The 26,638-nt window shown below is 47.4% G+C and overlaps 1 protein-coding gene across 1 annotated transcript in view; it reads right to left on the bottom strand.

Moving 5' to 3' along the window:
• Window positions 1-1,816: 1,816 nt before the first annotated feature.
• LOC126998567 (mucin-2-like) overlaps window positions 1,817-26,638 on the bottom strand; it is a 26,467-nt gene continuing 1,645 nt past the window's right edge. The window contains exons 2-6 of the mRNA XM_050860371.1: window positions 9,067-9,281; window positions 8,607-8,742; window positions 6,891-7,153; window positions 6,372-6,473; window positions 1,817-6,012 (exon numbers count right to left, since the gene is read on the bottom strand). Coding sequence (XP_050716328.1) covers window positions 2,443-6,012; window positions 6,372-6,473; window positions 6,891-7,153; window positions 8,607-8,742; window positions 9,067-9,243 — 4,248 coding nt within the window. The 5' untranslated portion in view covers window positions 9,244-9,281 and the 3' untranslated portion in view covers window positions 1,817-2,442. The remainder of the gene's footprint in view (window positions 6,013-6,371; window positions 6,474-6,890; window positions 7,154-8,606; window positions 8,743-9,066; window positions 9,282-26,638) is intronic.

Here is a 26,638-nt window from a genome sequence, read left to right as displayed (position 1 = left end):
TATAAATGGGAACCTTTTGCCCTCTTCATCTCATTATTAACCTGGAGAATATTTTGCTACGTTTTGTCTATGCTGATCTGTGCTATAAGAGGCCAGGTATGGGAAGGGAAGGGGAGGTTAGGGAGTGTGAGGTTAGCATGCAGTCTAGGCTCCTCGGAGACTGCCGGGAGTATGTATAGGAAGCTCTCAGTCTATATTTCATTATAAACACAAGTCTTGATCATGTCTCATCGTACTGTCTCTTCTAAGTCCCGTACTATTAGAAGCAAAAGGAAGGATTAAGTGAGGGATTATTACACCACGCGGAGGCTGCCAGGCGTACAGGAACCCGGCATTCTATATTCCATTACAAAATACAGTCTTTAGCATGCATTTCTTCGCAATGTTTCTTCTAAATCTCGTGCTATTAGAGGTGAGGGAAGGGCAGAAGAAGGGCCTATCATACTTCACGGAGGCTGCTATATAAAGGCGTTCAGGAAGCTCACAGTCAGTATTCAAGTATAAAAGTAGTCTTGAGCATATGTTCCTTCGCGCTGTCCCTTCTAAGTCTCGTGTTATTAGAGGTAAAAGGAAGGGTTGAGTGAAGGCTGGCAGTCGTATAGGAAGCTCACCCTCGATATTCCATCATAAAAAGCGATCTTAGCCACGTATTTCTTCTCACTATCTTTCGTTCTATTAGAGGCGATGGGAAGGGTTGAGTGAGAGTATTACGCTTCACGAAGGCCGTCAAGGAAGTGTATATTAGGAAGCTCCGGCTCTTCACCCCATTATTAAGAGGCGGGATTGGCGGGTCTCCTCTATAACTCAAGCCAGGTCGGTCGGTTCCTCTCCCCACAACCTCCGGGAACCTACGTACTCTGATATCTGTTCCGGCCGCGAATTCTCTCTCTCTCTCTACTGGTATGTTCCACCTATTCTTTAACGGGGCAGGTTGTTAGGTTAGGGTAAAGTTATTTCCGGTAATTTTGAATGAGGATCACAATGAGAGTATTTCCAAGAGCTCCCCATTGTTAGTTTGGGAGTTTTTGTTTCCTTTTTTTAATGCCCTTGAATTACTAACTCCTCTGCTGTAAAAAAAAAATAAAAAAAATAAAAAAAAAAATAAAAAAAACAGCCTAGCGCTTTTACTCGGTGACCACATGACCGTAGAGATTGGGAATATGCACTCAGGTTTGTCTCCATCGCTACGTCCTTTGTTTTACAGTGCCGAAGATACAGTGGGTAATACAGAGAGTGGTTGATGTAGAGAGGTAACTTAGAACACTGATGCTATACTTTCTGTCGTGTATAGTGGTACGCATAAGCAGGTGGAAGGTAACTAATTATATATATTCTGGCTTGCACAAAGGGTCGAGGGTGAGGGGTGAGGGTGGATGAAGCGGGTTTTTGACGGGTTGGTAATAATAGTGAGTGGCTGGGTGGGTAAGAATGAGTGTGTGTGTGTGTGTGTGTGTGTGTGTGTAAAGAACGTATACAGATGTGGGAATGCAACCGTAGTGATTCATCGTCTTGGTTGAATATACGAAATAATGTATGTTTTTATTTATGTATGAGAGAGAGAGAGAGAGAGAGAGAGAGAGAGAGAGAGAGAGAGAGAGAGAGAGAGAGAGAGACCATGCAGCTCCAGTCATCAGTCTTACCTTTTCCTTGAGGGTAATGAGCGGGCGGTGGTGCGGTGACCTTGGCTGGGCAGGTGTGTGTGTGTGTGTGTGTGTGTGTGTGTGTGTGTGTGTGTGTGTGTGTGTGTGTGTTATCCTGATGAGACGCTTGCCTTCCACCCCATTCTCTCCACCCCCCCAAAGGTCAATTAAAAATGTTTCTAAAAATCTTTGTGTATTTCCAAAACTTACATTTGGCGTATAGGGAATTACAATATATACAATAGTAATATATGATATGTACACGTAAAGAAACGATCACAAGCCTTAATAAATATGCTTAATCAGCAGTCTATCTAAGTCGTGGAAATGTACGTATGTGTGTCGATACATGAATGCTTACTCTTTATAAAAAGCCTCGATCCTCTAACAGCGGAAAAGTACAGTGCCAGAGTCCCTTAAGACACTGACAGTCAGTCCCACAAACCTTGGAAAAAGACCAGGAAAGAAGTCCATACACTAGTCCGTTCATTGGCCATCTACCTCACGAGCTCGTCTTCTAATGCAATCCCAAAAGTTCTATGGTAAAAGACTAAAATCTCCGAACGAGGGAGAGAAGTATCTAAACCACTAGTTATATCACTGTAGCGTGCACCGAGTCACGTCCGGGGCACTGGGCCGCGTGGGCCGCCGCCTCGCCCTGACCAGCACGCACGTCACAAGGCACTGGGTTGCGGCACTAGTTGGTGGGTCACGACAACTGGAAGTCCGTCTGTCTGTCAGGCGTTCGGTTCGTTCCTCGTCACTCCTCACCGCATCGGAAAGGCTCTAGGCTAGCCATTCCCTATCTGTTATCAAAAAAGGCGAACCCATGTGAAGCGGCGGCAGCTGCAGCAGCGGCAGGGGCGGTCAGGGACTTGGTGAGGTTCTCGATCTTCAAAATTGAGGACGTTTCAGGAAGAGGACCGGTTTCCTTGAGCGGGGAATTGCCCGGCGCGCGGCCACCACCGCCACCGTGTTTATTGGATACACTCTTCGATGTGTTGGTGGTGGTGGAGGTGGTGTTGGATGCCGAGGAGGACGTTGACTTGGATACGTTGTTGTTGTTCCTCGCCTCCGACTGGTGCCTCACGAAGGAAGGATTCGGGATCTGTCTCACCGAGGCGTTGGCCGGGGACTTGGTGACGGCTATCTTGCTGGAGGCGGGTCGCTTGGTGATGGAGACAGTGTTGGTGTTGGATGAGCCAAGCTTGCCGGAGCTGAAGGTGTTCTTGGTGGTGCCGGAAGTGGGGGTGGTGGTGGAGGTGGCGGCGCCGGTGTTGGGTAGCTTGGTAATGGTCACCTCGGGGGTCGGCGGGGATATGTTGGGGGTGCTGGGGGTGGCGGAGGGTCGGCAGGTCTTTGTAGGAGACTTTGAGTTCGTCGTTTTGGTGACCGCCGTTGAGGAGGAGGAGGAAGAGGTAGTGGGGTGCCTGCCGTTGGTGAGTGGGGTCTGCGGCGCTGCCTTGCTGGTGGGAGAGAGGTCTATGGGCGCCGGGTCTGAGGGTCTGGGCAGCGTCTTCACCATGGCCATGTTCAGCTCCCTGATGCACGCCGCCGTCTGGCTCAGGGTGATCAGGTTCCTCATGGCGGTGACGTCAGGTGTGGCGTCCCCGTACGTGGCCATGTAGGCGGCGAGGGGCACGAGGCTGCTGGGCACGGGGCTGGGGTAGACCGGGGTGTTGGTCGTCGCGGTGGTGTACGAATGATGGGCGTTGATCTGCGTCGTGCCAATAGTCGATGAGTTTATGGCGGTGCTGTTCACGGGGTTCATGGCAGTGGTGGCCGTGCGCTGCTGCAGCTGTTTGTTGGCGAGGGACTGCGCGATGCTCAGGATGGTGGGGGAGCTGGAGGTCCCGCGACCCCGCCCTGGAGACTTAGGTGCTGTCTTGCCGCTGCCCGGAGACACTGTTTTCGCGTTCGGCGTCTGGGACACAGCGGCACCCGACGTAGGGACAGTTTTGCCGGAGTTACTGGTGTCATTGGCCCTGGGCCCCGATGCGTTGCCATTGGTAGTGGTCGTGCCGGCAGGTGGAGCGGTGCTAGTGGTGGTTGTGGTACCGGTGGCGGGCGAGGTGATGGACAGCGGAGGAAGAGCGTCCCTAACAGACACAGGAACGGGTCCTGTCGTGGAGGGGGATGACGCGCACCGAGGTGAGGGCGTGGACCGCGGGGAAGGCGTCACGGCATTGGAGGGAGGCGTCGGGGTGCTGTGCGGGCGGGGAGTCATGCTTCCAGGCTGGCGGTGGGGTGCGGGGCTGCCTGGCGAGGAATGGGACGCGGGGCTGCTGGGGGGCCGGTGTGGTGCGGGGCTGCTAGGGGGCCGCTGGGGGGCAGAATTATTGGTGGGGGGACGATGAGGAGCTGGACTACTGTTTGGAGGGCGATGCGGGGCGGGGCTGCTACTCTGAGAGCGGTGGGGAGCAGGACTGCTGGGGGGGCGGTGGGGGGCAGGGCTGCTCGGGGGTCGGTGAGGGGCAGGGCTACTTGGGGGACGGTGGGGGGCAGGGCCGCTGGGAGAGCGGTAGGGGGCAGGGTTGCTGGGGAGGCGGTGGGGGGCGGAACTGCTGGGGGGCCGCGTGTTGACGGGTGTGTGTGGACGTTGAGAGCCTGGGGCCAAGTGGGGAAGTTGGGCACTCATGTTTGGAAGACGCTGGTTGGCAGACAGAGGATGCTTCTGTGCTCCGTGCCCGGCGGGGGACACAGTCCTTGGGTATCCCATGGGAGGAGGCTGGGGACTTCCCTGGGGGGAGGGGGGCTGCATGAGGTGTGGGCTAGAATGCTGCTGCGTTCCTTGGGTCTGTTGGTGTACCGGTGGTCCAGGTTTCTGGCTTGTAGGAGTGGGGGGCCGCGGGGGGCCGGGCGGGGTGGATACCCGTTGGGTGCCTTGTGGGAGTGGCTGGCGCTGACACCCTTGCGGCCCGGGGTAGCGGGGACCCTGGGGCACAGTAGGTCTCATGGAGGGGTTGATGGGCGGCCGCGGTGATTGCTGACTTGGCCGCTGCACACCTCCCGTGCCCTGGGGCTGCGGCAGACACTGTTTTTGTGTCTGCGTGTCAATCGCCACTGTGCCTTGATGGGGTGACGCTGCAGCCTTGGTTGTGGGCGTCGCGGAGCTGACGGCGGGCGGAGCGTTAGTGGTGGACGTGAGGGATGATGAAGGTGGCTGTGTGGAGGGCGGACCCTGTGTAGAGGTCGTGTATGTGGGTGACATGGGCGTTGTCGTTGTGACGGGGGAAGTAAAGGTAGACACTGGGGGATGCTGCAGGGGAGACGAAGCACCGTCCTGATGTACGTCACCTGACCTCTTTACCGATACTTTAGACGCCGCAAGTTTGGCGGGCGGCCCGCTGATGCTGCTGAGGCGGTTCTGCACGTTGAGGCTGGCGCACACCACGGAGTTAGGCCGCGTCACGACACCGGCTGGATACACTTTCTTGCCCATCGGCCGATGACGAACATCAACGTTGTTCATGGGCATTCGGGGAGCCGGAGGCCTCATCTTAGCGGCCTGGATGCGAGAGGAGTTGGGCGGCCGGCCCAGGCGGGGACGTGTAGGGATGATTGGCTGCGGCATCTTGTTGGCGTACATGGTGGGGCCGGAGGAGCCGCGGATCTGCTTCATGCCGCAGTCACTGAGGCCGTTCATGAGTGGCTGGGGCGTCTGGATCATGACAGAGGAAGTTGACGTCATGGCCGGGCTGATAGGCGTCTTGGGGCTGAAGGCTGGCGCGACGGCGGCGGCGTTGGGTGCCACCGAGGATACAGGAACAGTGGCGGGCGGGGCCTGCGGCGGCATGTGGGGGAGGGCGACGCGCGGGGTAGCGGTGGCAGGGGTGGTGGTGGTGAGTGCCGGCCTCGCTCTGGCACTGCCGGGAACGGGCAGCTGCACAGGCACGGATCCGCAGCTCATGATACTGGTCTGCGTGACGGACGTGCTGGGCACCGTCTGAGTGGACAGCGAGGCACTCACCGGCGCCGCGCTCGTCGCCACACACGGCTTCTCGGCAGCTGAGGTGACTGGCGTCTGAGGCGGCAAGACGAGATCCTTCTCATCCGACTTCTCATCCTTACACTCGCTACTCGCCGCCACGCCGCCCTTCACAACGTCCTGACACTTACTTACGTGTGGCGGCGTTGCCTTGCTCTCCGGCGAGGGAGGCTGCAGCTTGGGCACCTTGCAGGGCGGGGCGCCGGGCTCCGTCTTGGCCGCTGCTCGGGCACCGCCTGGCCTGGCTCGCTTACGGGTCCGAGGCAGCACCGTCACTGAGTACATGAGGCGCAGCGGCGCGTCCTCCGTCCACTTGTACATGTACACCACGTCCAGCAGTGTGAGCTCCCCGACCAGGCAGTCTCCTCCATGCATGATCTCGACCTGGTGGTCAAGGAAAGACATGTCAACGTTACTAAACTGTATCTCATGGCACAAAGCACTCCTCTTTACTACATAGAATACGCGTAAGAGAAAGTGAAGGGATGTATAGCATCTCAAAATTACAAAAAAAAAAAAACTAACAAACAAAAGTCAGATAGGGCCTGATTTAGTGTTGCTATCACCAAACACAGGCGTTACCGATCTCAACACAACTTTTCGTTACCGCCAGACACATCATTCACATCTCAGGACAACTGTGCTCAGTGGTGAAGACACAACGCAATGAGGAGTGAGAGGGCGTGAGCAAGAGGCGGAAAGTAAGACGAGAAGGGAGCGAAGGTTCGTGACACTGTACTCACCCTGTGTGTTTGGGGGGACAAGTTGTACTTCAAGCGGACGAACTTCTCCAAATGGGACACCTGTACGGCAGCGGGACACCTCAAGTACCGCTTAAGAGGAACCTAATGGGAAGAGGGAGGAAAAATACACATTACTGAACGTGAAAGAGAACATTTTCCTTGAGTACCACGCGTCAAAATGAGGAAAACACGTGTTATTAAGATGCAAGATTAAAAACAAGATACATATGACTGGAAGGAAAACAGAGAATAAGAAAGTTTAGAGATGTCACGTTAAACTATTACGAGGAAGTAAGAATAGACAGGAAGTTAGGATAGAGATACGACCGTGTGTTCAAGGTTAAAGATGTTACACTACTAAAAGAAGGTAAAAGAATAGGAAGAAAGCAAAGATGTTCCGATCGTGTGCCTAGTGTAGTTTGGAGGTTTGTGTGCGTGTGTGCGTGTCGATGAAACAGACAACGAAAGAAACAGACAGAAAAAAAAAAAAAACGAAAAACTCCTTCACATCCTACACACCTTCGAGTCCGGCCCATCGCGCCCCTCCGTCTCCTCCTCCTTCACAGCCACCGAGTCGCCGCCTTTCTCCTCCTGCACCGGCGACTTCTGCTTCTCCTGCTTCTCCTGCTGGCCGTTGCTGACCTTGAGGGGCTTGACCAGGTGGGAGTGCACGAGGGACGGGCAGGGGGGGGCGGTCGCGTGCTCCAAGGATAGGGAGATTTGGTCGTCCACGTGGAAGAAGTGTCGCCGCTCCCTAAGGCTCTGCTCCGTCTTGTCGCCGCCTGGAATGTGGAGTTGGATGCTATGTTACTTCACTTTTTCATCTACTGGCCGATATATTAACTCCCCTGTCTAAACTAACATAGATATAATTGTTTGTTTTGTTACTTCACATTTTTATCTACTGGCATATATATTAACTCCCCTGTCTAAACTAACATAGATATAATTGTTTGTTTTGTTACTTCACTTTTTCATCTACTGGCATATATATTAACTCCTATCCCCTGTCTAAACTAACATTGATATAATTGTTTGTTTTGTTACTTCACATTTTTATCTACTGGCATATATATTAACGCCCCTGTCTAAACGAACATAGATATAATTATTTGTTTTGTTACTTCACTTTTTCATCTACTGGCCGATATATTAACTCCCCTGTCTAAACTAACATAGATATAATTGTTTGTTTTGTTACTTCACATTTTTATCTACTGGCATATATATTAACGCCCCTGACTAAACTAACATAGATATAATTGTTTGTTAATCCCCGCATCCCTTATTAGCCGATATATCAACTTTGTCTCAACGGGTATCAGGACACCTCTCATCCTGAAATTGACCCCTCTTTCGGCCACCTCTTTTGACTCTTTTTAGGAGCAGCGAGTAGCGGGCTTTTTTTTATTATTGTTACCTGTTTTTGTGCCCTTGAGCTGTCTCCTTTGTTGTAAAAAAAAAAAATAAATAAATAAAAAAGAACATTGATTTTATTGTTTGTTTACTTCCTAGTGGCTGATATATTCCTTCCTTTAACTAAACTATCCCGTAAATCATCGTTGTTTACTCCCCTGTATCACTTACTACGCATATAGCCGATATATTCCTTTCTTTGACTTAACATCAAAATCAGTGTTTCTTCCTCACCCACATAACCTCCATTCCTTGTTTATAAGCTAACACAGAAAGTCAGTTCGGTTCTTTCCTTCGCTATACTTAAATGCCGATCCAGTAAGTTGACCCATTTAAGCTAACAGAAAATCATAGTTTGCCGGGCGAGATTCTTGGTAGTCTTTGCAGATTCGGGTCATTCATTTTGCTATTCGCCTCCGCACCACCTGTTTCTTGATCCATCCCATTCCTCGTCGTAACTATCCCATACATCACTTGCGCTCGAGTTGACAGCTTCTAGACTCACTTTATTGCACTTCCAAGACTGATGCCATTCCTCTCCCGTCTAACCAAGCAAGGAAATCGTGCTCTGACGTCTGACTTGATATTTCGACGTTGTGAAGTGGACAGGAAACCCAGATTATGCCAAGCGACTCCAGAAACTCACCCAGGGAACTCGCACAGGGAAAAGCGTGATGTTGAGGTTTACGAACATCCATGAGACCCTTGTACGAGTAAGGTCCGTCCCCTAAAAGCCAACCCTCCCACGCCATGGTGCCCCAGACGGAACACATCTACTGACGGACGCGGAGTACAAGTTCTAGCGTTGCCTTTACTCACCTCCTTCCGGGTGTTCCTTGTAGAAGCAGGTTCGCCTCTTCATCTCGGAGTTGAAGAGGCCGGGCACGAGCTTGAACACCACGTCCTGGAGGGTCCGATCCTCGCGCAGGGACAGCAGCGGCTTCGTCTTGTGCACCTGTGACGCGGCGAGACAGACGACACGCGCTTAGTACTAAATAATGGAAGTCGTTACCAAAAAAGGGGGTATTCATGGCACCAACGAATCAAGGGAACATGATTTTTCTAGTTGATGAGAAGCATAAAACTACGTTCGCTCAATACTGAATGACTAATGAAGTTCAATGTTGTACAAAACTTTGATAGATGCGGCCATGAGTACTCCACTTCGACGGGCAATGACCCCTATTCACCCGTCACTCACACACACACACACACACACACACACACACACACACACACACACACACTATAGTCCCAATGAAAGGTGAAGTCTCCTTACCTGGACATCACAAATAGGGCAGAAGGACGAAGTCTGGAGGTAACGCACGATGCAGGTCTTGCAGAAGGTGTGGAGGCACTCGATGATGGTGGTGGCGTCGACGAAGTAGCCGGAGCAGAGCACACACACCAGGTGAGCGTTGAGCTGCGTCAGCTTCACGCGGCGTAGCGGCGCCATCTCTGCCTCGCTGCGCCCATCAACGGGCGACGCGACACCTGCAACGATAAGAATGACAACTGATTAACATACCTGGGCTAAACGAATTATGATTATACAAGTAAAACGAGAAAATGATACTATAAGAACAGCGCAACACCTGCAACGTCACAAATAACAACTGATTAAACTACCTGGACTCGCCTCGCTAAGCATATGCAAGTAAAACGAGGAAACGACGACGCAAACGACAACTGATTAACATACCTGGGTTCACCTCGCTATGTATATGCGAGTAAAATGAGGAAACAGTGCATGATATAAACGACGCAACACCTAAAACGACAGAAAACAAAATACTGAATAACTTAAAACGTAAGCGAACAGACGAATGCAGGGAGAGATGCAGGTGACAAGACTAATACGCGTCCTCAGTACCTGGCACGGGAGAAAAATAATAAAGACCAGAAAGATAAACCACCATGCAGTAAAAACAAGGACAAAAGGATACACTACTACACTAAACGATCCCCAGAACGAACAATGCAACACCAGCAAATCATGGTGAAAAACGTGACTGACTTATGCGGACTCAATCAACGTTCTCAAATCATTGTCAACGAGACCACAGACAGGGCCGTGTTTGACAGTCAGGAAAAAGCATTAGCCCAGCCCGGCATGACCCACCCGCCCCGCCCTCAAGGACTACTTATTTCGTTTCCCATAGCCCAGAAAGGTGTCTGTGTCTGTACCTGCGTATGGAAGTGTTACAAGCAAAGGGAGAAGAAGTGTTGCAACTGCCCCGGGCAATTAACGCTAATGATAATGTTGTGGTATTGCTGGAAAGAAGGGGAAGAAAGAGAAGAGAACTCGCACATACTCAAACCATTCACGTGATCACAGTATACTATTACCGGAGAGAAGCAGGTGATATAGATAGAAAAAAGGTCAGTAACGCAGTAGTATTATCGAAAAGAAAATATCCAGAAATAATCGTGTCGGTAGATATTCAAAACACTAACGGGAACAACGCGGGATGCACAGCTGTTCTTCGTGTTCGTGTTGTCGGTGGTGGTGGTACCGTTGACATCATAGCAGCATATACAGGAGGATAAGAAGGCGGGTGATTGGCTCTCCTAACTGAAGACTTCACACGGGACGAAGTTACCAACCAACTCCTTTGTATCAGTATCCCACCAACTCACGACCCTCAAGTGCAAAGGGTCTTGAGCGTTACATCAGCTAGGAGACATATAAAAAGGGCGGCTGAGTGGTTATCCAGATCACACTCCACCAAAGACTTAACACGGGACGAATTTACCACCCACCCCTTTGTTTAAGTACCCGCCAACCCGCCCACAGACCTCGAGTGCAAACGTCTTAAGCGTCACACCAGGCAAGAGACGATAAGGAGGCGGGTGACTGAGGTGGCAGAGATCACAATCCAAAAAAACTTAACACGGACGAATTTAAGAACCACCCCTTGTTTAAAGTAACCCGCCAACCCGCCCACAGACCTCGAGTGCAAACGTCTTAAGCGTCACACCAGGCAAGAGACAGATAAGGAGGCGGATGACTGAGTGGGTGGCCAGATCACACACAATCCAAAACTTAACACGGGACGAATTTAAGAACCCACCCTTTGTTTAAGTACCCGCCAACCCGCCCACAGACCTCGAGTGCTTAGCGTCACACCAGGCAAGAGACAGATAGGGAGGCGGGTGACTGAGTGGGTGGCCAGATCACACACAATCCAAAACTTAACACGGGACGAATTTAAGAACTCACCCTTTGTTTAAGTACCCGCCAACCCGCCCACAGACCTCGAGTGCAAACGTCTCAAGCGTCACACCAGGCAAGAGACAGATAAGGAGGCGGGTGACTGAGTGGGTGGCCAGATCACACACCAGGATTAGCTCGAGCACCGAAGACTTAATTAGCATAAGATGAATTCGCGTCCCGCCCCCGCTGTGAGTGCCACCCAACCTGTCCGCGGACCTCCCCGACAAACTTCTTAAGCGTCACATTATACATGCAAATGAAGTGGCCACTCAGATGCGTTCGTCCCCGCTCACCCCACGCCGGAGACTGACTTACGACACACTACCGTTGGCCACACCGAACCGCGCGTGCGTAACTGAACGTCCTTAGACACGAACAGGAAAGAACCGATGAAAGAGATGAGTGACAACACGAGAGCAAAGGAATTGTAACATATGAAGAACATCACTTGACAAACGTTGGACGTCTCGATATAAACAGGAGGAAGAACCAAAGAAACAGAGGACTGACAACACGAGACTAAACTAACTGTACTATAAAAGGAACATCACTTAACTGTTGAACGTCTTTTGACATGAACAGGAAAAAGGACCAAGAAAATCACTGCTCATGTCAAACGATCCTCTACTGCTTGACAAGACTGACAGCACGAGAGCAAATTAATCTATGTAGCTAATATTACAGGAGCATCGCATCACTTGACACAAACCGTTCTCACCTATAATCATCATAAAGTGGCGCACGTTCTTATTGGTTCCCTCTATAAGGCTGACAACGCAACACAAAGCTCACACACAAGAAACGAGAGAGCAAAACAGCTGTAGCAAAAGAACAAGAGGGAACACAATGAACGAAAGCCCAAAGTAACTGTTGATAAAGAATGAGAGGAGATATATATACAAGGAACGAGAGGGCGAAGTAACTGTACCAAAAGAACGAGTAGACGGAGAAGGAACGAGATAAAAATATCTCTAGATGAAGAATAGAAAAATACCACAGACAGCGATCGAGAGAGCAAAATAACTGTGTAGCTAAAGAACATGAGGAAGACTTAACACGGATAAAAAAGAATAATATAAAACCAAATAAAACAAAATTCTTACCTTGCATTCCTAAACTGGCGCACTTTCTCTTAAAACTACGTAAAATTTATACTCCAGTGAATGCAAGAGAGAGAGAGAGAGAGAGAGAGAGAGAGAGAGAGAGAGAGAGAGAGAGAGAGAGAGAGAGAGAGAGAGAGAGCAGAGTGGGTGACGTACATGTATTTGACTTACAAATTAGCTCATCATAAAAGAAATACGACTTTGAAAACACACAAAAAATCGAAGGAGTTCAACGCCCATCCACCACTCCTTCTATCTCGCAAAAAAATATATAGAGATAAATAAAAAAATTGCATACTGACATACTTAATCCATCACACACACACACACACACACACACACACACACACACACACACACACACACATGTACCCCACTCCAACAAGTAACAAAAAAAAAAAAAAATTGTATGTGGACTCAAACCTGACTTAAAAATATATAATAAACTCATCTCGTTCACTCTCGCTTTTATGCATTGGTCATGTAATCTAATAATAATGGTGGTCTTTTTCAGCTTCATAATTATGGGGTGTTTAACTCTTTAAATGCCACTTGTTTGCACGGACCGTCCCACCTGATCCCTTACCTGTGTGTGTGTGTGTGTGTGTGTGTGTGTGTGTGTGTGTGTGTATACCTGTTCCTCTAGTCACCTGAGCCACTACACACACACACACACACACACACACACACACACACACACACACACACACACACACACACACACACACACACAAACACTCAAGGTTTATTCTCTTGCGTGTAACTGGTGGGGAAAGAATTATATAAGCATGTAAGAAGTGGTAAGTGGGGGAGGGAGGGGGAAGAGGATGATGCGTGGATGATAATGGTGTGCAAATAGAAGACATGGGTGGTGGATGAGTTGAGGAGGAAGAGAGGGGGAAGGGGGGATAGGAGGGGAGAGGGTAGTGGAAGGGAAGGAGAGGAAGAGAGAAGAAGGGGGATGGAGAGGAAGGGACGGGTGAGGGAGGGAAGAGGAGGGGTAGGAGAGGAAGAGGGAGGGAAGGAGGGGAAAAGGGGGAGGGAAGGGGAGAGAGGAGAGGTGGGGAGAGAAGGGAGGGAGGGGAAAAGGGGGAGGGAAGGGGAGAGAGGAGAGGTGGGGAGAGAAGGGAGGGAGGGAAGGGGAAGGGGGAGTTCAAGAGCTTCCAAACACCTGCTCTTTTTTATCCACCTGTGTTCGTATTCTGCATTAATTTCTATATTTTAAGTATATGTTTTTTTTTCTTCGTACTTTTGAGAACTTGCTTGTCTCCTTCCTTCCGCCGATCACACTCACTAACCCACAAAACCGAATAGGGAAAAATGCGATAAGACGTTACTTTAAGCCCTCAATCTGCCTCCTTTGCTTAAAAAAGAATGCAAACAGTCACTCTGCCTCCTTCCCGAGGGTTATACAGGTTCGGTTCGTGCCAGTCATCTTTTTTTTTCCCCTTCCTCACCTTTATTTCACCTCGTTTTTACCTGTTGCCTGTTTTTTCACTCCACCCACACCTGCGTTCGTGTTTCCAGGCGATCAGTCCACGCACCTTCCCTGCTATTCTTTCACCTGGCTCTCCCCTCATTCACCTTCATGTTCCTCCTCTCGTTCACTCCCTCATCGTACCCTTCCTTGAATCATCCTAGGGACTGTATTTTACTTTTTACCAGCTTTCTCATTCCTTCTATACCTTCCTCTAAATCGAAAGTTGTCAACCAGGGAAGGGATTTCAGGGTGTCAGGGAGCGAACTTGGATCATAGATTGGCAGACTCACACATTTGGAATATTGGGTATCCTTTTATTCCCTTCCAGCTCCCCAGGGCGGCACGAAACGCAGTATGCATCAGCTACCTCCTGCAGCAGCCTATCGGACCGTGTAGAACAAGCTCCTCAACCGTTTCGCTCAAAATACCTGTACCATAGACGAGACTTCCACACTTAAGCTCTCACTAGGCCTCCTGCAACGAGTACTCCACCATCCGCCCTCCCAGAATAGGCGACGCCGCTGCACCGCCACCCGTAGGTTTGACTCGTGCTTTTGAGTTACAATCTTGAAAATGGAGGCATGACATTCTCTCATATGGTGAAAAGGGTGCATTAGGCAAAAAAAGTTGAGAGCCACAGTTCTCAATCCATCCCATTATCCCATCCAATCCACCATTCCCTTTGGACTTCCTCTTCCTTATGTTTCCTCTCCCTTCCTGACCTATATTTTACATCTTTTTACCTGTTTCCTCGGTCCTCGCTTCCTCCACACCTTTGCACACCCTTTGTTAGCTCATCCACCATCCCCTGCTCCGTGCCGTCCCTTCTCTCTCTCGTTACTCTTCTTATTTCGTTTGTGTTCGCTTGGTATACCTTCCTTCCTCTGTTCTTGCCTCTTCTTCCTCTTTTATCCCCATCCTCGTCATTAACCAAGCCTTACCTATCCGTCGTCCTCTACTCCTCCAACATACCTTTCTTTATTCCTTGTTTCTTTCATCAGCGTGTATATATTACTGTCCCTTTTCCCTTCTCCATTACCCTCATATTCCCTTCTCTCGCCCCACTCCTCTCCTTGCCATTCCCTCAAGCTAACCCAACCTATCACACCCTCCTCGTTTGTCCTCTATACTTTCATCTTTCTCCCTCACCGTGTACCCTCGTTCTCCTGTCCCACTGCCCTCTTCTTCCTCCTTCATCCCTCTCTCCTCTCCCCTCTCTCCATCCGTGCACCCTCCCTTCATAATTGCCTCATATTTCACTCGCTCCCGTCTCCTCCCCACTCCCGGCCTTTCCCCATCCTCCTCCTTTCTTCTCTCTTCTATGTTATCCTTCTTTGACTTCCTCCTTCGCCCCCATCCTCTCCTGTATCCTCCCCTCAGTGTCATTACCTCGTATACTTCAACCTTTTTCTCCGTTCTTTCTCTCTCTTTTACTTTACTTTCCTCTCCGTGCTCTTAAATCCTCCCTTTCTTGTGCACTCTCCTCTTCCTCAACCTTATCCTTTCTTTCTTGTCCTATTTCCTCTTCGAAGTTATCCTTTATTCCTAGCTTTCTTTCTCCTTTCCTTTCCTCTCTCCTCTTCAGTTTTGGGGCTTTCCTCTTCACCCTGTTCCTCCCTTCTTGTGTTATCTCCTCTTCGAAATTATCCTTTATTCCTAGCTTTCTTTCTCCTTTCTTTTCCTCTCTCCTCTTCAGTTTTGGGGCTTTCCTCTTCACCCTGTTCCTCCCTTCTTGTGTTGTCTCCTCTTCGAAGTTAATCTTTTTTTCCTACTTTTCATTTTCCTTTACTTTCCTCTTCACTGTTTCCTCCCTTCGTGTGCTATCTCCTCTTCGAAGTTAACCCTTATTCCCACCTTTCTTCCTCTTTTCTTTCTTCTTCACTGTCGGGCTCTCCTTCGTCGTATCATTAAATTACACCTACGGTCTCGGTTAGGCTATGTTTTATGTCTAACCGTACCTTAATTATCATAACGTCAAGATGATCGGACCAATTTTTTTTTTCGTTTTTTTTTTTTTAACTTTGACTTGGATTTGCTCTGTCGTTTGTTCACCACTTTCTTTCTCACTCGCACGTAAGATACTTTCCTATTATCCTAACAAACTTCATTCAGTTCTCTTCAAAAGTTATCCTATACCGACCTCTTTACTCTATCGGAAAGGTGTTTACGAGGCACAGTTTAGCATCATAAGGTACTGGATTACGTGTGTATTGAGTGTGACCATCTGTACTCAGCCGATCAATAATGTTTACGTATGAAAAGGGAAGGGAGAGGAAGGGAGGGGTTAGAGGGGGGACATGGGTGAAACGTTTGCGTAGTTAAAACGTTTGCATGTGTCAGCGCGGGTGTGCAAATACGTTAGTTTCTTGAGGTCGAATGTAGATAATCAACTGAATGAATGAGAATGAAGAGAATGAGAGGGGCAATAGAGGGAATGAAATGGAACAAGTGGAAAGGTAATGAAAGGGAATGAAGGAAATGAGAAGGAACAAAGAGGAAAGGGAATGAAAGGGGCAGGAGAGGGAATGGAAGGAATGAGATGGAGGAAAAGAAAAGGAATGAGAGGGGCAGGAGAGGGAATGACGGGAATGAGATGAAGCAGAAGAGGAAAGGGAATGGAAGGAAAGGGAATGGGAATGAGAGGGGAGGGAACGAATGAAGGGAATGAGATGGAGCAGAAGAGGAAATAGAGAGGGAATGAAGGGAATAAGATGGCGCAGAAGAGGAAAGGGAATGGAAGGAAAGGGAATGGGAATGAGAGGGGAGGGAACGAATGAAGGGAATGAGAGGGAATCAGAAGGAACAGAGGAGGAGAGGGTATGAGAGGAAATCTAAGGGAATAAATAAGATGAGCACTGGGAGAATGAAGGAAAAAAAACAAAAAAAAAAACAGGAAGTAGCAATGTTGTGAGCGAGATAAGTGATACCAATGACCTCAACGTGACACATGCGCAGTAGATGGCGTGTGTTAGTAGTTTCTTTGCTCGTTAGTAAGTAGAATTATCAGCCTGACCCCCCCTTCCTCCCCTCCCCCTTGTCATGACGATAGAGTAGATAAGTATAGGACATAAAACAACAACAAAAATAATAAGTAAATGATAAAATAATACAATAGCGTTCCCCCATCTCAAGGTAATCTGTTCTTTAAAATACACATCGAAAAGGAAATGGTGAAATAATAATAATAATAATAATAACAACAACTCGTGCTTAATAGCCACTAAATCAATAGGTAAACAACAAAATCAACTAATCAATCAATCAATAGTATAAACGTTAATCACGATGTTGAAGATTTACCAGATAAAAATAAAAAATAAAAATAATCCAAGGCGAGTGTTTTAGAAGCAGAAGTAATTACAGGACACACACACACACACACACACACACACACACACACACACACACACACACACGAGGAAGTGCTGTTGGAGGAAGGGCAGGGTGGATGTTTTGCTGAAGGGGAGGAGGGAGAGGGAGGGGAGGAGAGGCAGAAGGGTGGTGATGGTATATCATGTGTAGGAACTTTGGGTGGGGCGGAAGGGAGAGAGGGAGAGGGATGGGTTGGGGAGGAGGAGGACGAGAAGGAGGAGAAAGAGAGGTATAAGAAAGGAGGAGGATGGGGTAGGTACGGAAGGAGAAGAGGAAGATAAGAGAAAAAGATGAAATGTAACAGGAGAAATAGAAAGAAGAAGAAGAGGAAGAGTAGGAAAGGAAGAATGGGAGGAGGAGGAGGAGAAAGAGAACTAAGAAAGGAGGAGGATGGGGTACAGAAGAAGAGGAAGATAAGAGAAAAAGATGAAATGAAACAGGAGAAATAGAAAGAAGAAGAGGAAGAGTAGGAAAAGTAAGAATGGGAGGAGGAGGAGGAGGAGGAGGAGGAGGAGGAGGTGGTGGTGGTGGTGGTGGTGAGTGGGATGGGCTAAACAAGGAACAGTGAATGGTGGTGATTGTCGCGGTGGTGGTGATTACAGGGACTGGTGGAAGGAGGGTGGTGGTGGTGGTGGTGAATGGGACGGAAGTAGAGACAGTGGTGGTGGTGGTGGTGGTGGAAACGACAACCATCAACATCACCACCACCATACAATCTCTCTCTCTCTCTCTCTCTCTCTACGCCGCGTGCTACCTTCCCTCTCTGCCACCCTCCCAACCCTCTCTCTCTCTCTCTCTCTCTCTCCCCTCCGACGGCATTCCTTCCTCTCACACCTCCATCCCGTCTCTCCTGAACAATGTGTGGGAACTCCCGTTTTTATGTATGGGAGAGGAGAGGAGAGAGAGAGAGAGGGGCGCATGAAGAGAGGGAGAGGGAGGGAGAGAGAGAGAGGGGACGATGAGAAAAGAATTAAGATGGTTAGGGTGGGGTGGGAGAGGTTTGGAGGAGGGTGAGGGCATAGGGAGGGAGGGAGGGTGGAGTAGAGGTGAGGAGAGGAGAGAGAGAGAGGCAGCTAGGGACGGAAAGGTAAGGTAAGGAGGGGATGTATAATAGAATGAAAGGTGGCAGGCGACAGGTGTGAGGGTGAAAGTAAAATGCATAATACCTTACCTGCTACTACACGGCTAATTGCGGCGAGCTCTTTGAATAGGCTAATGCAGAGGTAGATTTTAGTGTGTCCTTCACGGATTATTCAACTGTAATGACGTAACTAAATAGTACCCTGATGTTGCCTGGAATGCGTAGATGTAACATACCTGGGGCGGCGTAAGGGTATGAATAAGTTTAGCTACAAAGGTGAATATATTAAAGGGATCGTCTGTCTATAATCTCTTCTGTCTCTATCTCTCTCCTTCCTTACTCTCCTATCTCTCTACTTCTCTCTCCCGTCTTCCTATCTACTCTCCTATCTATCTCTCTTTCCTGCCTTTCTACCTTCTCTCTCTCCTGTCTTTCTATCTCCCTCTACCTTTCATTCCGTCTTTCTATAATCTCTCCTATCTCTATCTCTCTCCTTCCTTACTCTCCTATCTCTCTACTTCTCTCTCCCGTCTTCCTGTCTACTCTATCTATCTCTCTTTCCTGCCTTTCTACCTTCTCTATCTATCTCCGGTATTTCGATCTCCCTCTACCAGTCATTCCCTTCCGTCCCTCCCTGCTGTCCCTCCTTTGTCTCCATCCTCCATCTCTTGAAGACCAACCCATCAACGTGTTCATAATCTATGTATAGAATTTAGATGCCTTGGTATAGACGGGCTGAGTATATTGATGTGACGCCAGTGCATACTCTTTCCCCTCCCTCCCCCCAAAAAAGTATTGATTTCGGAAGTATAACAAAATGGGTGTGGGTGCAGAATATCACAACTAGGCGTAGGGAATGTTGGAAAATACTATATATATCCGTTATTTCATAGGCACATAGTTATTATAGTTCTACCATTTGTACATGACAGCAGTGTGAGCCGGAGATATGACATTCTTGTATTCAAACCCACCGTTAAACCTTAAAAATCACATCAAAGGGAAAACAGCAGCAACAAAGAAAGTTAAATTGATCCGAGGTATAAACATAAATCTTAAGTTAGACTGCAAAATAATAAAGACAATCGTTCTTCATTTCGAGTACGTATATATTAGTTTATTCTTGTACTTTAACTCCATATTCCACGGTAGTTGTATTTTTTTCCCTTTCAATATGAGTTCGAACTTGCCACACAAATACATGTAATACAAGAATACAACGAAGCTGCATGGAATTTTAATTTAGGATGTGCAAAGTTCTTGTTGTTGTTGTTGCTGTAGACTAGTCATGGTATAGTGATAGTATAGTAGTACCAGCGATAGTAGTTAATGAATTGTAGTTGTGGTGGTTATAGTAGAATTAATAGTAGTATGCATATAGGTTAGTTTAATGAGATACTACTATCACTGTAACTACTACTACTACTACTGTTACTTATTACTGACTATTACCTACTACTACTGTTACTACTACGTACTTTAGGGCTTATGAACTTACGTACTTATGAAAGGCTTATGACAGATAGGAAGGAATGCCACGAGACGCTTTACAGATAATATAAAAAAGGCTGCAGCACAATATTGGTCTGATCAACACAGCCTCTCTCTCTCTCTCATTTTGAGGTGTTTTGTATTTTTTTCTTATTCATGTGTGGAAATATTTAGTTTAGTAAGTCAACATCCGGCATCAATTTTTTTTTATATATACCGTAATTTCAACTACAGAATTTAAATCCATGTTGGATTACTAAAACTGAAAATATTAATACATTTCCATATGGGTATTTTAATTGGTTTTTTTTTGCATTAATGTGTATTGTGATCATGGAGTTTTTAAAATATTTTTTTAACGGTCATTTTAATTTCTTACTGATTTTAGTGCCATTTTAATTGTTGCTGTGATTATTTATTTTTATTTTATGCAACTTCATTCGCAAGATACGAAAACCGTGTCGATAGGAATCGAACTAATAATTATTTTGACTGGAAAGTTTTTGTTTGTCATATATAACTCTTTCTCGGCTTCTGTTTTTTTCACATTATTCCATTTCCGACAATGTGGAATAATCTTGGCTGGGTAGTAAGCTGGTGCACCGGTCCTTCAAACCTTCAAACTTCTGTAGCGGAGACCCTGTGTTTTAAGCAGGACCCTCACGACCCATTCCTGAGCCTCCTGAAAGAACGATTTTTTCCCCTCTCGCCGTCTGGTATTTAAAAGCGACTCAATGAGATGTCTTGCAACGCAGATGATATGCATTGGGTTCTTGCATGAAAACAAGCTGGGAACTCATGCCTCCTGAAACCCACAAATGCCTGAGTGAATACCATTGCATACATATAGCATCTTAGGGAAGTACTGATGCCTTAGACTTGTATTTAAAGTACGACAAGTTACCCACAAACATTTACGAACCAATGTTGTCTTCAGTCGCTTATCTAAAGTGCAGACTCGTACTCACAACCCTTATGATCCATTGCCGTCCACTTAATCGTGCTTTAAGATATTCAAAGTGAAATAACAAGAGTGAACACGAGCAGGAGGTGCATAATTGGTTCTCAGGAGTTGACATGATTAGGCAAATTGTCTTCGTCCAGTCTCCTCATTACCTCCTCGTGCAGCCCCGTGAGGGTCCGCCACGTAGCAAGGTTGTATTGTGGGGGTTAAATGCCTCGTGTGCACGTGCGGGCGCGCGCACCAACACGCACAAAAAAGCAACATCCATCACCATTACTACCGGCCGTCACCGCCACCTGGCCGGGCCTTACCAGCCACCACCACCACCACCTCCCAGCCAGCCTTGGGCCTCCTGCCCCTATCACCTCGGCCCCTCCCTCCTCCCCCTCCACACCTCACACGCAATGCCTATACCTACCAGTGCGACCACCACCATCACCACCACCACCACACCCAGCCAGCCTCGAGCCTCCTGCCCCTATCACCTCAGCCCCTCCCTCCTCCCCCTCCACACCTCACACGTAATGCCTATACCTACCATGCAGTGCTATCACCACCACCACCAGCCAGCCAGCCAACCAGCCATAAGCCTCCTTCGCCCATCACCCCAGCCCCTCCCTTCTCCTCCTCCTCACCCCACACGTCGTAATGCCTATACCTACCAGTGCGACCACCACCATCACCACCACCACTACCAGCCAGCCTCAAGCCTCCTTCCCCCATCACCCCAGCCCCTCCCTCCTCCACCTCCACACCTCACACGTAATGTCTATACCTACCAGTTCTTCCACCACCACCACCAGGTTGCTCCTCCTTCAAGCGTCCTTTAGTTATACTGCATGGGAGGTTAGGAGACTTAATCTTGTCTAATTCCCGTCTCACGATCCGTATCTTAAGCGAATAACGCAATAAATCAAGAAGAAAAAAGGAGAAGTGAAGAAAATGATGAAAAAGAAGAAGAAAGAGAAGGAAGAAATAACTGAAGAATAGAGAATAATAATGATGAATTTTCCCTCGTGTTCCATGCAACTAGAATGTTTCGAATTTCATAAACAATCAAAACAATGACAGACGTTCACTCATTCCTGTATTTCATCCAATGTCCATTTCCTATTTTCAGCCCACCCGTCTCTCTCTCTCTCTCTCTCTCTCTCTCTCTCTCTCTCTCTCTCTCTCTCTCTCCACATACCCCTCACACTAACTTCTCTATACTGCTTTATTTACCCTTATGAGCTACTTTTTCGTCACTTAAAATATCAACATCAACTTAACTCTTAGAACATCATAATCATTATCATCAACATCACTCTAAGAACATCAAGCGAGGTTTAGCATCCGTCACTGCCTCGTCAAGATAATACTAAAACAACTCGCCTACTACTTCAACTTGCCTCATGTTATGCCATTCTTCGAGGACAAAAAATACATGCCACAGCAGCTTGTAGTTTCCCTTTACTCTATAGCTGTCATTAGAGTAGTTTAAGAATTCTCAGCGTTTTTAATTTTGTTTTGCTTTTTTTAACTCTCGAGACAACTGGAGTGGCTCGCTTCGATCTTTCGCCATAATGTAGAAGGAATAAATGGGAGCTGGAGGATAGGAAGAAGGGAGGAAGGTAGGAAGGATTGGGTGGGGGGAATTGGAAAAAAGGAAGGAAGAGGTGAAGAAGAAACGGAAGGAAGGAAAGGGTGAGGAATGGGAAGGAAGGAAGAAAGGAAGGGATGGAGAATGAGACGGAAGGATGGGAGGGGAAGGAATGAGAAGAAAGGAAGGGGTAGACAACAGGAAGGAAGGAAAGAAGGGGTGGAGAGTGGGAATGAACGAAGGAAGGAAGGGGTGAATAATAGGAAGGAAGGAAGAAGGGGTGGAGAATGGGAATGAACGAAGGAAGGGGTGAAGAATAGGATGGAAGGAAGGGTGGAGAATGGGATGGAAGGATGGGAGGGGAAGGAAGAAGGAAGGGGTGAAGAATGCGATAGAAGGAAGGAAGGAAGGAAGGAGTGGATAGGTGGAAAGGAAGAAAGGAGTGGAGGAAGGAAAGGAAGGAAGATTGGGAAGACGAAGGAGTGGACGTGTTCCCTTTCAGTACATGAAGAACAAGAGTCATAGAGTAACATAGACTTGAACAGATTTACACTACAGTCATTCAATGGAAGTGGAACGAAGTTAGCAAGAAAATGAATAAAAAAAATAACAATGAACAAAAAAACTAACCTTTCAAAAGAGAATAAAAAGCCGTACATTATCATACACTAAAGGAGTCATTAATAGAATAGAAACAAAAGTCATGCTATCATACACTTAAGCAGGACAACAAAGCAGTAATTCATTATAAAGGAGAACATGACGTCATTCACTCACAAGAGAAAGCATTGCCATCATTCATTAGGGGGAAGGTGGGGGGGGGGGGGGGGACGTCATTCACTAAAGTAGGAAAACGGTCATTTAATAAGTGGTACGCTAGGTCATTCAGCCATTCACTACGTTGGGGGGGGGGGGGGGGTAAAGAATAAAGGAAGAATACAAGGGCCGTATTTTAAGACACCATCGCTTCTCACATCATCTATTTCTAAAGGTCAAAGAGGGGATCAACCGGGTTTTCATGAGTGTTTTTTAAGGTTCATGGCACAGAAGAAAGGTCAAACTACCACCAGGGTCATAAAACTACCCCTGGAAAGGCCTACAGCTCCTACAAAAGCCATGTCAAATATGTGAACTTGGGCGACGAAATGTTTTAAAATACGACCCCAAGTCATCCATTCAGTAATTCATTATGAGAGGAATGCTGTACTCCATTCACTGCCATTCTATTAGGTTTAGAATACAACTCATTCACTCACTGTCATGCATTAGGAGGTATTACCATTCATTCACTACGATTAACTATTTAAGTCAGAGATATACATGAAAGTGGTGACAGTAGTTTCTTGACCTACGAAAATTCTAAGCTTCTGCGATTGTGATTCTAAGCTGCTGTGATTTCATTTATAGAGTTACATCCGTATAGTTTGTGGATGTGTTAATATTCCTTTCATTTGGCTCTGTATTGAAGAATGTTCTTAAGTGTGATCAAAAGCAAGTATCATATTTTGGACAGGAGTTGATTAAATAAATAAATGAATGACTATTATTATTACTACTACTACTACTACTACTACTACTACTACTACTACTAGCTTCCCACAACGCCCCTGTAACCCTGCCCCTGTAACCCTCTAATGTAATATCTTGTGGCCACCTTGTTAGCCGTCACACATTCATATTAGATAAATGATTATTGATGCATTTTTTTTTTTTATTTACCTTCCTTGAGATACGAGGATGTCTTTGAGTGTGTGTGTGTGTGTGTGTGTTTGGATAACTGTATCTCAGGGTGTTTATCGTTTTCCTGTGTGTCTGTCTCTAACACACACACACACACACACACACACACACACACACACACACACACACTACTCCGTGACGAAACCATATACAAACTTACTACTTTCCTTACTTCTAGGAGAGAGAGAGAGAGAGAGAGAGAGAGAGAGAGAGAGAGAGAGAGAGAGAGAGAGAGAGAGAGAGAGAGAGAGAGAGAGAGAGCACCGAAGGGGTAGTGTTGAGGGAGGAACAGAGGGGCACAAGATAGCACTTAACACGACCCTTAAGAGAGAGAGAGAGAGAGAGAGAGAGAGAGAGAGAGAGAGAGAGAGAGAGAGAGAGAGAGAGAGAGAGATTCTTGCCGAGTGTCGCTACACACACACACACACACACACACACACACACACACACACACACCATAATTACTTCCACCATTACAGGCAATATACTGGACACGTGATGATTTTTTTTTTAGATGAAGTAATGAGAGGAGGAGGGAGGAGGAGGTAGTGGTGGTGGTGGTGGTGGTGGAAGAGGAAGAGGAGGTGGTGGTGGTGAAGGTGATGGTGATTTTACCTGTTGTGTAGCAAAGTGTGGTGATGGAGGTGTGGTATTGTGTGCGTCTGCGGTGCTTGTGATGTGGTGTGATGTGTGATGTGTGTGTGTGTGTGTGTGTAGTGACATATTATACAGTGTGATGGGGAGGCGTAAGAAGGTATAATGTTACGTGTGTGCTAATGTGTTAAGTTCATAGTAGTAGTAGTAGTAGTAGTAGTAGTAGTAGTAGTAGTAGTAGTAGTAGTAGTAGTGTGACAAAGGTGAGAAAGGTGAGAAGAGTAACATAACTGACCTATCACTTTGCACTTATTACTACTACTACTACTACTACTACTACTACTACTACCACCATCACCTCTACTATTACTACTACTACAACTACCTCCCCTTCCATATATATAAATAACAAAAGCATCATTTCATCTCTCCTCGAAGCTTGCAAGAAATCCACATACATTCCAGAGCTTCTTCCTTCCTTCTTGCCGATGAGACTGACGAATATAAGAAAGTAACCAAATATGAAAAAAATAAACGTAAAATATCAATGTGTAAAAAAAAAAAAAAAACGTTCTTGGAAATCGGGTTAAACGTTTCTCTAATGTTCTCCGTTTTCTGTTTGCCCGTAACGTTAGGAAGAAGAGGAGGTGGAGGTAGAGGTGTTATGAGGGGAAGGTTATGCGGTACGCGGTTCTTCAAAGAAATGGATTTATAGAAGGAAGGGAGGGGGAAGGGGAGGAAGGGAGGGGGAAGGGGAGGAGAGGCGAGGTGGGAGGGAAGGGAAGGGAGGAAGAGGAGGGAAGGAGGGGAGGAGGTAGGGAGGGTAAGAGGAAAGGAAAGAGCGAAGGAGGGATTTAAAAGGAAAGCAGGGGGAGGGGGGGGGCAGAGAGGGAGAGAAAGGGAGGGAGGGAGGAGACAAGAGATGGAGGAGGAGGAGGAGGTAGTCAGCTGTTGGTTGACATGGTGGAGGAAGAATGGAAAAGAGGGAGGGAAGGAAGGAAGGAAGGACGAGGGAGAAGGAACAAAAGAGGAAGAAGGGAAGGAATGGGGATGAGAAGGAAATAAAAGATGGAAGAGGAGGAAGAGAGGAAGGCAAGGAGAAGGAATATTGCGGAAGGGGAGGAAGGGAAGGAAGGAGGATCGGAAGGAAGAGAGAAAGGAAAATGAGATGGTAAGGAAATAAACGAGGGGACGATTGAAGGAAGAGAGGAAGGAGAGGAAAGGGAATGGGAAGGGAAGGAGGGAGGTATGGAAGGAAAGAAGGATGGGAAGGAGGGAGGTATGGAAGGAAAGAAGGAAGGGAAGGCAATGGAAGAGATGAATGAAGGAAGAATGGGAAGAACACGAAGGATGAAAATTAAGAGTGTTGAATCGGCTCGTATTGTATGTTTTTTTTGTTTTGTTTTTTAACAAGACTGCTCATCCATTTAAACCTCACACACCTGCCGGGTTTGGAGAAGGAACGTTCTACCTGTACACACACACACACACACACACACACACACACACACACACACACACACACACACACAGAATGATGATGATGACGATGGTACATGTCAGCGATTGAGAGGGAAGTAAGGGAAAAATGATAATATGAAAAGGAAGGAAGGAAGGAAGAAATGGAGGGAGGGAAGGAAGAACAGAAGGAAAGCAAAAAAGAGAAGGATAATTTTGATAAGAAGGATGAAAGGATGGAAGGAAAGAAGGAAGTTAGGAAGGAATGAAGGAGGCAAGAAAGGAGAAAAGGATAACATGGAAAGGAATTAAGGGAGGAAGGAAGGCAGGAAGGAAGAGGGGAAAGGATGAAGGAAATAACGAAGGAAACAAACAGGAAAGAAAGCAAGGAACGTTGGAGAGAGAGAGAGAGAGAGAGAGAGAGAGAGAGAGAGAGAGAGAGAGAGAGAGAGAGAAGGTTACGTGAGAGGGGTGTTGACGTAAAAGGTTGAATGGGAGAGAGAGGCGAGTGAAAGGGAAAGGGGAGAGGGAGGAGGAGGGGAGAGAAAGGAAGTGTGGGGAGAGAGTCTAAGGAGAAGGGAGGGAGGGGTTTGACACGAGAGGAGAGGAAGGGGAGGAGGAAAAAGTGAATGAGAGGGAGATAAGCGAAAAAAGGAGAGGGAAAGGAAGGAGGAGGAGGCGAGGGAAAGAAGAGGAAGGGGAGGAGGAAGAAGGGTCACACGAAAAAGGGAAGGGAAGGAGGGAAGTGAGAGAGGGAGCGAAACGAGAA

Source organism: Eriocheir sinensis, chromosome 14 (assembly GCF_024679095.1).
Source record: "Eriocheir sinensis breed Jianghai 21 chromosome 14, ASM2467909v1, whole genome shotgun sequence".
NCBI classification, from domain to species: Eukaryota; Metazoa; Arthropoda; class Malacostraca; order Decapoda; family Varunidae; genus Eriocheir; species Eriocheir sinensis.
Note: the sequence above shows the minus strand (reverse complement) of the source record. Positions and strands in the feature narration are given on the sequence as shown.